Below are 12,478 nucleotides of genomic sequence, written 5' to 3' on the forward strand. Positions count from 1 at the left end.
CATCTATTCTTCTCCCCAGATCAGTGAGCATCCTTAACACTCTTAGTTTGAACTCTCTGTCAGGTAGGTTGCTCATTTCTGTTTCACTTAGTTCCTTTTCTGGGGTTTTGTCCTGTTCCCTTACTTGGAATGTATTCTTTTGCCTCCTCATTTTGCCTCTTTCCCTGTGCTTGTGTCTACGTATTAGGTAGGTCAGCTACGTCTCCTGCTCTTGGATAGGTGACCTTATGTAAGTGATGCCTTAGGATGCTTCCAGTGTGCTTCCCTCAGTTCTCAATGTTCCAGGGGTGGCCCCTATGTGGGCTACGTGTGTCCTTCTATTGTGGCCTATTAGCTCTCCCTATAGGCGCCCAGGGAGGCTGAGTTATGCTCCTGGCCAGCTGTTGTAATGCTCAGCTGCTTGTAGTTGTTGTGGGCCCTTCAGTCTCTTTATCAGGTGTGGGGAGCCCCAGCACAGTTGGCTGCAAGTTCTAATACCACATTTGTGTTGCAGTATTTCTTTTAAGTGAGTAGGCCCCCAGTGTGGCAGGTTGTTAGGCTCAGGGCCTTACAATTGCTGTAAACCTCTAGCCTATTAGGTCTCTTGTCAGCTCTCTGGGGATTGCAGCTGGGTGGGGCTGGCCTCAGGCACAGGAGCACCCAATTGTTTCAGGCTTTGGAAGGTGGGGCAAACCTCCTATGTGGGTCTTTGAGAGGCACAAGTCTTCTGCAGCTGACAAGCCCTGTTGCCCACAGGTCCACACACACAGTCAACACAGTCCTGCCCCGTGTGAGTGCCCCGACCTCCCCAAGCGGACCCAGTCTCTCCACGGCGGGAGCCCCACACACTCCGCCACCACCCCACACTCTCCACCCGCTCCTTGTGCACACCCTGCCCTGCTCAAGTCAGCTCAGTTGCCAGGCTGCAGAGAATCCAGTCACCAATCTATGCAGGCCCACACGTTGCCTGAGGGCTTGTTGTTGGGTGGGGCCAGTCTCTAAGGTGGGCTGCCTGCCCTGGCTGAGCTGGATTAAATTGGTGCTCTAGCGGGTGGAGCAGACCCTGGGCTAGCAGGTCTCAGGGAGAACTCCAATGGCGTCTGTGTCAGCACGCTCACACCAGGCCACAACAATGGCCGCCGCCAATGTCCCAGTCCCTGGAGAGGTCTCACCCCTCACCGTGATGCACTCAGGGCCTATTAGGTGAGTCTCTTGTCACCGAAGCACTGTGTACCTTTCTTTCTGGTGATTTTAGGATGCTTTCTGGAACGGGTGAGTTTGTGCGCGGGCCCTTTAAGAGCCAGTTTTAGTTTCTTTGTGAACCGGGTTTTCTGGGGGTGCTACCCAATGCTTTAGTAGCAGGCAAAGTCAGATATTATGCCGCTGGTGTCGATTGTGCTGGGTCCACAAAATGCCCACAGCGGGGACGCTCCCCGGCTCAGGGCCCCGCGCCTCCAGGGAGGCTGCGTACCTGTGAGCTGCTCCCGGTGGCCGTGACACTGGCGTTTTTCCTCTCCAGAAGGGAGTCTCTGCCTCTTCCACCCCAGTTAGGATTGTCCGTTGTTGCAGGAGTTCCTCTTATCCAGTTTTCAGTTCTGTCTCAGGGGTAATTTTTCCACGAGTAGTTGTAGATTGGCTGTGTCCACGGGAGGAGGTGAGTTCAGAGTCTGCCTACGCCGCCATCTTGACCACCACTCTCGCAAATCATCTTTGATGGAAGGAATCTTCATTATAGTTCTCAAAGAATTCCCTCAAATAATTTTCAAGGACAGTAGGCAGTAAACAAAGTTAACCAGGTACATGAAGAAGAAGGACTATAAATGAAAACCAATGGAAGCAGACCTACAGTGAGTTCAGATATCCTATTTCAAACAGTATATTTAATGGTGAAACTTGGAGTGCTTTCCTGCTGATACCTGGAATAAGTGAGGATGATCACTGTCACCACTTCTATTCAGTGTTCTGGAGGCTAAGCCAGGACAGAAGGCAAGAAAAAGAAAGGTTATAAGAATAAGAAAAGAGCACCTAACACCATCAGTATTTGCAGATGAGATGATTATATGGATAGAAAATCCCAAAGCATCTTAGATAAATTATTAGAATTAAGAATTGAATAGACTGATAGGTTACAGTAACAACCAAACAACAATCAGTTGTATTTCTCTATACCGGAATCTAAAATAATCTAAAAAAAAGCTTTTAAAAGGATAGACTTATACTGAACAACCCAGTTTTTTCAACAGATAAGCTATAGTGATGAGGAGAGCTACAAGTGGCAACTATAAATTTAAAGAGACATTCTAATTAATTGCAATGTGTAAACCATTTTTGGATCCTGATTGAGAAAAAGAAAAAAAATGTTAAAAATCATTTATGATATTAATGACACAATTGGAATTTTGAACAGCAACTTAATATTGAAAGGAACTTTTTAAAAGTATATTGATATTGGTATTGTGGTTATTTTAAATATTCTTTTCTTTTGGAAATACATATTGAAATATTTATTGAATGATGGGTTCTTGGGATTTGCTTCAACAAAATACAGGAAAGGGAGAGGTTGATGATGGTGAGTTGGCTGTGGTTTAATGGTTTTGGAGCCTAGGTGATAGATATGGGAGTTCATTATACTACTATTGAGCATGTTTGAAATTCTTAATAAATATGCAAATTAAAAAATACCATTGAAAAATCAAAATAATGTGAAGGAAGTTAAGAATCAATCTTAACAGAAGATGTTAGAGGTTCAAGACCTCTATGTGGAAGATTATAAAACTTTGTTGAGTCAGTTTAAAGAAAACCTATCTAAATACTGAGAGATCTAATTTGAAAGATCCAATTTTATAAAAACTCTTGTTGTCAAAACTGACATATAGAATATGTAGAGTTAGTATAATCCCAAGTAAATTCCAAGCAAGTTTTTGGTGTAACTTGAGAAGCTAATTCTACAGTTTCAATGGCATTTTAAAGGACCTGGAGTTACCTACAGCAGAGGAAAGCAAACTATTGCTGGCTGTTTTTATAGAGTTGATTACAGTACAACTATGCTTATTTGTTTATTGTCTGTGGCTGCTTTGTGCAGAGACTAGGATGGCCCAGAAGCCTAAAATATTTACTTTGTGGCACTTTATGACATAGTTGGCCACCTGACACTCTGGTCTAGAGTCTCTAAGACCAAGTGGTTCTCAGAGTGTGTCCTGGATCAGTTGATCAGCAGCAGAAGCATCACCTAGACGTTTGTGAGAAATGCAAATTCTTGGACTGTACACTAGAATTACTGAATGAGAAACTCTCTTTGTGGGACCACCCAGCAATCTTTTTTCACCCAGGTGATTCTAATGCACGTTACGATTAAGAGACCCACTAGTCTATAATCCTGAAGAACAAGGGGGGCAAGAGTACCTCTTCTAATTATTAGGACTTAAAAAGCTGTGGTAATGAAAGCATTCATGCCAGAATAATTAAATAGGCTAATGAAATGGAATATAAAGCTCAGAAATAAACCAATGCATTTATGAATACTTTATATATGATATATGACTGCAGATGAGTTGGGAAAAGACAAAATCTTAGTATATGATGCTCAGACAATTGGGTATCCAAATGAAAGCATGAAACTGGGTCCTTTATCTCATACCTTTCACAAAAGTCAATTTCGGGTGGATTGAAGATGTAAATATTGGGGCCAGCCCAGTGGCGTAGTGGTTAAGTTCGCGCATTCTGCTTCGGTGGCCTGGGGCTCACGGGTTTGGATCCTGGGCACGGACCTACTCACAGCTCATCAAGCTGTGCTGAGGCGGTGTCCTACATAGAAGAACTAGAAGGACCTACAACTAAGATATACAACTATGTACTGAGGCTTTGGGGAGAAAAAAGTAAGATATTAGCTCGGCCGATCTTCCTCAAAAAAAAAAAGATGTAAATGTTAATGGCAAAACTGTAAGCTTTTAGGAAAGTAATATAGGAATAGCTTCATGACCTTAAATAGGGAAGGCTTTCTTAAATAAGATATAGGAAAAGCACTAACTATACAGAGAACTGTTGATGAATTAAACTTCATTAAATAAATAACTTTATTTCATTGTCAGAAATAAACATATATTGATCACTTTGGGCAAAGGTGCCAAAGGAATTCAAGGAGAGAAAGGAAGGTCTTTTTTAGTAGTGGCATGGAAAGAGCTGGATGTCCATGTGGATGAATTTGAACTTTGGCTCCTACTTTACATCATACATGAGAATAAAGTTGAGTTCTAGATCTAAATGTGAAAGGTAAAAAACAAAAAAAATAGTAAAGGAGACTATCTTCATGAGGTAGGCAAAGGTTTCTTAAAACAGGATATATAAAGTACTAGCCACTTAATAAAACAATGACATATTGGATTTCATTAAAATAAAATTTTCTGCTTCATGCAATGACAATATTTAAAAAGTGAGGGGCCAACCCGGTGACACAAGCAGTTAAGTGCGTGCACTCCACTGTGGCAGCCCGGGGTTTGCCAGTTTAGATCCCGGGCGCACACCGATGCACTGCTTGGCAAGCCATGCTGTGGCGGCCTCCCATATAAAGTGGAGGAAGATGGGCATGGATGTTAGCCCAGGGCCAGTCTTCCTCAGCAAAAAAAGGAGGAGGGTTGGCAGATGTTAGCACAGGGCTCATCTCCTCACCAAAAAAAAATGTGAAAAAGCAAGCCACTGCCCAGAAGAAGATATTAATAATACTATTTCTGAGAAAGGACTAGGATCGAGAACATAAAAAGAAATTCAGTATACATTTCCATTAAAATCGGATATAAGAGTGGTACCTATGAGTATCATTTTTGAAAGTTCTTTTATCAGTAAAGCAAAAAGACAAGAAAAATAAATAGTTGTGTTGAATCTTAGCAGATATAGTTGTATACATAGGAAGGGAAAGAGATTCTAATTTCTAAAAATAGTAGAATTAAGAAGTTGGATAAAGTTGTTAGATTCAAGATACATAAATAAAAATTGGTAACTTTACTAGCACTAGCCAATTTATGAAGAAAACTAATTTCATGAAGAACAGTACCACAGTATTGAGCATGTGGTGGCATAATATTCCAATGAAAAGCCTTAATATAAAATTATATGTCCTTTGTAAAATAACATAACCTGTAATACAATTAAATTAGTACAAATCAGAATACCAGTTCGTTTTGAAACTGGATAAAATTTTCTTTGCATAAGAATAAATGTGTGAAAATCACTACACAATCAAGTGAAAAGAAAGTGTGGTAACGAGGAGAAATTTGCCTTACTCCTATTAACTTTTCTAGTAAGATACTATAATTGAAACGCACGAATTTGACACGAAATAGATCCAGGTATATGTGAGAAGTTATTGAATGGAAAAAAGGTGGTGGTTCAGTTTAGAGGATGAAGGATGGTTTAATAAATGGAACAAGTGTAATTGTAAGAAAAAATTAGAGCCCTACTTCACACTACAAACAAAAACAGATTTTAGTTGGAGTATAAATTAAATGTAAAAAATAAAAATGGTAGAAATTTTAGTAGCACATTTGTATAACCTCATCAATAAAGGAAATCCAAAAGCTACACTTTGACTATATTCAAAAAATGTAACAGACCATGAAAGATAAAATTTACCATTAAATAAAGGGTTTATCAAAAGATAAAACATAGACTGGGAAAATAATTTTGTTATACATGACAAGCAGTAGGTTCATATCGCTAATTAAAAAACAAAACTATAGGGGCCAGCCTGGTGGCGCAAGCGGTTAAGTGTGCTCACTCCGCTACGGTTAAGTGTGCTCACTCCGCTACGGCGGCCCGGCGTTCGCCGTTTCGGATCCCGGATCCCGGGCGTGCACCGAGGCACTGCTTGTCAAGCCATGCAGTGGCGGCCTCCCATATAAAGTAGAGAAAGATGACCATGGATGTTAGCCCAGGGCCAGTCTTCCTCAGCAAAAAAAAAAGAGGATCAGCAGATGTTAGCTCAGGGCCGATCTTCCTCACAAAACAAAAACAAAAACAAAACTATAAATGAATATGATAGACAACCTAATAGAAAATGGGCAATGAGCAAAGGATATAGATTATTTACAGAAAAGGAAGTCTAAATGGTTAATAAAAATATTAAAAGATATTCAACCTCTCTGATCAGAAATGCAAATTTAAAGCAAGCATGCTGATACTGTTTCTTCGTTCTTCAGGTGAGTCAGCAGGCTGTACTGCAGGTGTATCGACCCTGACTGGAGGTGCTGGGAAATGGGCCCTGTTGTTACTGTTGGGGTTGTTACTTAACTCACATCCAGCCTTTTTGCAAAAGTTTACAGTACATTCACCCTTTTACCCAGTAATCCCTCTGAAATAAATGAAGCTACTAGTATGTAAGGATGTATGTTCAGTGATGTTTTTTACACTTTTGTTTGTATTGGTGAAAGAGTGAAAACAACTTGAATCCTTTAGTGTATGAATGACAGGGCTGTGTTAAGGGATTGTACTTAAAATACCTGACTGGTATCAAAAAGAGTGAATTGCTTTTAACCCGCTTGAAGAGATATCTACAACATTAATTGAAAAAAAGTAAGTTGCAGGGTATATCTCATTTCTGTTAAGAAAACAAAAACAAACATGACAATTTGTGGGTAATCATGCTTGTATATGTTTGTGTGCTCATGGAGAGAGATATAGAAGGATATGTTATTAACATTGTTTGCCTCAGGGTAGGTAGGATGGGAATACAACTGACCAAGAGAGTAGGAAATTAGTTAACTTTTTAAATACTACTTTACATTGTTTCACTAGTTGCAGTTAAAAATTTTTTTCCTCTTGGATGTGGCCAGGTATTAGAAGATATGAGCTTTCATTTTTCCAAGTTTCCTCTTTACAAAAGTTTTCTGCTCTATAAAGCAGGCTAGAAGAGTTAATATAGCAATTCATTATTCTACTGGACTTTTCAAGTCTTTTTGAGGGAAGAGTTTAGTTGGTTCTGTGGGCATCATGTACTACTCTTGAAGCAGTCAGCTTTCCTGTACAATGACAAAGAATATTATGGTTGAAACTATTGGAGAAGTACATTGTGAAAATCTGTGCAGCTAAGAGCAGGATCAGTAAATGCCTAGATTTTAATTTTGTGTGTGTGTGTATGTGAGGAAGACTGGCTCAGAGCTAGCATCCATTGCCAGTCCTCCTCTTTTTGCTGAGGAAGATTAGCCCTGAGCTAACATCTGTGCCCTTTTTCCTCAATTTTGTATGTGGGATGCCGCCACAGCATGGCTTTGATGCGTGGTATGTAGGTCCGGGCCTGGCATCCGAACCTGCAAACCCCGGGCCCCTGAAGCGGTGTGTGTGAACTTAACCACTACACCACCAGGCCGGCCCCTAGATTTTAATTTTTAATAGTTGATGTTTTATCCAAACAGTTAAAGTTCTGGTTTTTTTTCCTAATAGCTCCATCAGGGCACCGTTCCTGTTTCTTACACGGTAACAACAGTGGCACCACATGGGATTCCACTCTGCACAGGCCAGCACATCCCTGCTTGCAGTACACAACAGGTCCCAGGATGCTCGGTGGTTTTCAGTGGACAGCACCTCCCTGTCTGTAGTGTGCCTCCTCCAGTAAGTCTGTACAATCCCTCTTTAGAATGGCTGTTTTATAAGCAAACAAAATTTAAGAGACTACCTTTTGTAGCTTTTCACTTCCAAGTAAAAAAGGCAGTTTCATTGCAACAGAAATCTCAATAGCATCCTTATAGTATCAGTTTAACAAAATTAACTTTAAAACTTGATTTATTTTTACATTAATTAAATTAAACATATTTGAATATCCTGAAGGTCACAGCATGTTCTCTCATATATCAGCACTGTTTATAATTAAATTTTGGTCAAGGTTGGCTGTAGGGTGTTAACATAGGACATGGGACTAGTTAGTAATAACGTCTTAGAGGCTTTAGTGATCAACAGTAATAGTCTTAGCGCTTACTAGGCTCTAACAGGCACTTGAATGCTTGGTCTTATTTGTTCCTCATTATAGGAAGCCTGTGATTAAAACAGTATCCCCATTTTCCTGATGATGAAATTGAAAATGACTTGCTTAATGTTGTAGAGGCAATTATTACGAGAGAGCAAGGGATTCACACCCACTTCTTTCTGCCTCTTAACCTTATGCTTTATCCTGTGATCTACCAACCCCCAGTCCAACCTCCTTATTTCACAAATGAGGTCCCTGAAATCCGGACGATTTCAGTGACTTGTCTAAGGTCAATAATGTCTTCTAACTAAGGCACCTCAGTAAATCTAAATATAATCCTAATAGCCTTGTGTGAATGTGGGATTAAAACGGACACACACATACAAATACCAACACTAGTTTAACAGATTAATTTCTCCAAGCTTGGTTTCTCAGTAATAGATTATTACTGAGATTATAGATTATAGAACCAGTGTGCTAAATTAGCAGACTGAAAAATTGAGAGACCATGTGGCGTTTAGTTGTGAGTTGGACTCTTAAAAATATAAAAATCCTGGAAATGAAATTTTCTGCAAGATTGAAAAGTTGAGCTTCTTGAAAAGCAGTAGTATCTGCTACATCTTACACCCAGTGGAGAGAGGGTCCTCTTCTGTGCAGCCCTTTCCCCACGTTGCACGTGCTAAAGGACTAAAGTAAAAGAGGTGTTTTGATTGATTTGTAAGAACTATATAAAATACAGAATAATTAGTTCCCAGTGTTTTACTAATAGATGCAAAAACACACTAGTGTTTCTTTGTTAATATAGGTTATTAAAACATTTTGGTATGATTTAGGAAGGGATATGGCAATGACATTTCAGTCTCACTTAATAGTTTTTTTAAACATTAGTTTTATATATTCTGATACTTTTAACAAAAAATAACAATTTCTCTTACAGATGCTTCAAGCATGTTCAGTTCAGCACTTACCAGTACCATATGCTGCATTCCCACCCCTTATTTCTAGTGATCCGTTTCTTTTACATCCTCCTCACCTTTCTCCCCATCATCCTCCTCATTTGCCACCACCGGGCCAGTTTGTCCCTTTCCAAACGCAGCAATCACGATCGGTAGGTATCTCTACTTTTACATCTTTAATTTTCACAGAATGTTGAGATCTAAAATTTTAGGCAGATTAATTTAGTAGATGTAAGTTGTTACCATTTAAAAACTATAACTTAGGCATTCTTCTGGTTTTTAAAAGAATTAAGGAATCCACAGATACATAAATTAGTATAGACGTATTTACCTAGAATTGCCTTGGTTTCTTAAATTTTTCTATTTATTTTATATGTCATTTGTCTAATTTAAATTTGTTCCTACTTCAAGAAGTAAATCTGAAGAAAAATTTAGTTGTTTCAGTTTTTCCTTTTATGTATTTCTAAAATGAGAATATTATAAAATTGTTTTATACTTGTTAAGAATAATATTTGTATTCATTTAGGCAAGTAAAGTAATCCTCTGAGCCTCAATGGTTTTTTCTGAAGGTCTGTTTTTCCACTATGTTCTGGTGAAAAGTAGATGAGATAGTCTATTAACGTAGTTAATTCTGTCCTGGGGCTGGAATATAGCTGAGGAGACGTATTATTTCAGGGGTCTAGGTGATAAGTACTATAAGGAAGGGCACAGGAAGAAGGCACAGTTGTTTTTTGGACAGGCCAGGTTGAACATCTGAACCCTTAGGCATTAAGGGAGAACAAGAGAGAGAACATGGAAATGGTTAGAGTAGAAGATTTTAGCCCTGGGAAAGAAACGTGACAGTCTGTTCTAGCAGAGCCTAACCATTCTTTACCAAAGGTTTATGCACCATGCCGTGTCTCAGGCAGAGGGGCTACTCTTCTTGAAGACTACAGAATCCAACTGTAGTAGAAGTTCGGCTAATCTGAAAAGTTAAAACTACTAAAAGAAAATCTTATATTAGAATCAGGACAGGATTCATGCCAAGATATTCCTTGGCTCCCAGTACCTAGGAATTCAAGATTAAAGCAAAATTTAGCTATCACTTATATCTGAATTTGGAATTCTTTCAAAGGTCCAGTCACATAGCCAAATCAAAACTTAGATTTACTTGTGTTGTCATAGTGTCAGCAGTTGTGATTTCTCTCAAGCATAAATAAGCTTCCAAATTAAAGTATTAGTAATTAGTTATGTTTGAAAAATGTTTCTGTTGTCTAACTGGGGGAGGAAGTCAGACTAACATTTAAGAATACGTGTTCCCAAGAGAATCGGATTGAAAACATCAACACAGAAATGTGTACACAAATGTTCATAGCAGCATTATTCCTAATAGCCAAAAAGTAGGAACAGTCCAAATGTCCATCAGCTGATAAATGGATAAACAAAGCGTGGTATATCTATACAGTGGATTATTATTCAATCATAAAAAAAGAATGAAGTACTGACACACAAACTACAAGATGGATGAACCTTGAAAACATTGTGCTAAGTGAAAGAAGCCAGATACAAGAGCCACATATTGCATGATTCCGTATATACGAAATGTGCAGAATAGGCAAATCTATAGAAATGAAAAGTAGAGTAGTGCTTATCCGGGACTTGGAGAGGACTAGGGGGAAATGGGTAGTGCCCTGCTATGGGCATGGGTTTTTTTTTTTTTTTTTTGAGATGGGGATGAAAATGTTCTGGAATTAGTAGATAGGGGTGATGGTTGCATAACTTCCATGAATACACTAAGACCCATTGAATTGTACCCCTTAGCAAGGTGAATTTTATGGTATGTGAGTCATATCTCAATAAAGATATTTTCAAGAAAAAAACACATGCAGTGTGCATAGCATTATGTGCTTTCTGTTCACAACACACTTTTGAAGTAGGCTATGAACATGTCAGTTCTGTAGTTGACACTATTGAGGGTCAGATTAAGTAAATTATATAAAAGTCTCACAGCACTAAGTCTGTCTAATGCCAAAGCCCATAGCGTTCTACTATAGCATAATACCTGCCATATCTTATCCCGTTTCACCCTGGTTTGGATCTTTATATACCATGTTCGATTTTATCTGTTAAGGGTTAAGTGTCTGAAAATCCTATGGGTAGGTCAATGTGCCATGACTAAAAAGTAATTTTAACTTGCATATAATTGGCTTACTACATGACTTTTTGTCTTTCCTTCTCATTTTAAGAGAAGGTTCAAATAGTAAAAGAAATGGCAACCTTTAATGGATAGTGGAAATGTTTAATAACATGTTTCAGAAACTTTCTTACTGAAATTCAATTGAAAGGTGGAAGATTTTGCTAGAGTCTCTGTCCACATGCATGAATTTAGAGTGGTGTGAACATCAAGACATGCATGACCCTAAAGATATTTTGGGAGGTTTTGATTTTTATTATTATAAAGCACAGTCTATCTAAAGTTTGTTTTTTTCCCCCCTCAGCCTCTGCAAAGGATAGAAAATGAAGTGGAACTCTTAGGAGAACATCTCTCAGTGGGAGGTTTTACTTACCCTCCATCAGCCCACCCCCCAACGTTACCTCCATCAGCTCCTCTGCAGTTCTTAACACATGACCCTTTGCATCAGGAGGTGTCCTTTGGAGTAGTAAGTTTTCCGTCATCGTTGTTCATTTATTACTTGCTTTCATAACGTGTTCAGGGGCCGGCCCCGTGGCTTAGTGGTTAAGTGTGCACGCTCCGGTACTAGTGGCCCAGGTTCAGATCCCGGGCACGCACTGACACACTGCTTCTCCGGCCTTGCTGAGGTGGCGTCCCACATACAGCAACTAGAAGGATGTGCAACTATGACATACAACCATCTACTGGGGCTTGGGAAGAAAAGGGGGTAAAAAAGGAGGATTGGCAATAGATGTTAGCTCAGGGCTGATCTTCCTCACAAAAAAACATAATAATAATAACATGTTCATTTTGAGTTCTGTTTCAGTATAACTACAGGTTTAGAATTTTAAATGTAGTCTTGAAAGCAGTTGTTTGGCAAATTGTGTTTAGAAAGATACCTAAGTGTATATTTTAAATTAGTTGTTGCATCTGTGTTAACGTTTAAGAAATAATTAAATACCACTTGAACAGTAAAGAACTTTCTAGGTTTTTAAAAAAGAAGAGATTTTATTTGACAGATTAAATAGTATTAAAGGTAGAATGATCTTAAATTGTTTTAACGTTTTCCTTCGACAGCCTTATCCTCCGTTCATGCCTCGGAGGCTCGCAGGACGCAGTAGATATCGATCTCAGCAGCCAATGCCACCTCCCCCTTACCATCCCAGCTTACTGCCGTATGTGCTGTAAGTTCTCTCTTTCTTACTCTACTGAGTTCTGAATTTTGACACCCTTGAGGTTCTCTTTCCTTTATGAGTATCTTCTCTGTGGTATATAATTTAGAGTGTGTTAAATATTTGTTTTTATTTAATGTTAAGGAGTTAGAGTGGGGGACCATTTAAGGGTGAAAGAAAGAGAGGAGCAAGGACAAGGGAGAAGTGGGGGAGGAAGAAATTTGTGAGCTAGAAAACAACTTTAACAAATCAAAAGATAGAAAAGTTT

At 39.0% G+C, this 12,478-nt stretch overlaps 1 protein-coding gene across 8 annotated transcripts in view; it reads left to right on the forward strand.

Annotated features, from left to right (window-relative positions):
- Positions 1 to 12,478, forward strand: part of RNF38 (ring finger protein 38) — a 183,594-nt gene that overhangs the window by 161,437 nt on the left and 9,679 nt on the right. For all 8 annotated transcript variants that reach the window (XR_015549003.1, XM_087419491.1, XM_087419494.1 and 5 more), the window contains 4 exons: positions 7,411 to 7,578; positions 8,868 to 9,038; positions 11,364 to 11,525; positions 12,116 to 12,222. Coding sequence is in view for 7 of the 8 variants with exons in the window: in XM_087419491.1 (XP_087275617.1) it covers positions 7,411 to 7,578; positions 8,868 to 9,038; positions 11,364 to 11,525; positions 12,116 to 12,222 (608 nt within the window). In the remaining variant the exon portion in view is untranslated. The remainder of the gene's footprint in view (positions 1 to 7,410; positions 7,579 to 8,867; positions 9,039 to 11,363; positions 11,526 to 12,115; positions 12,223 to 12,478) is intronic.

Source organism: Ceratotherium simum, chromosome 29, assembly GCF_057802395.1.
Source record: "Ceratotherium simum simum isolate JZ-2026a chromosome 29, ASM5780239v1, whole genome shotgun sequence".
In the NCBI taxonomy this organism is placed as follows: domain Eukaryota; kingdom Metazoa; phylum Chordata; class Mammalia; order Perissodactyla; family Rhinocerotidae; genus Ceratotherium; species Ceratotherium simum.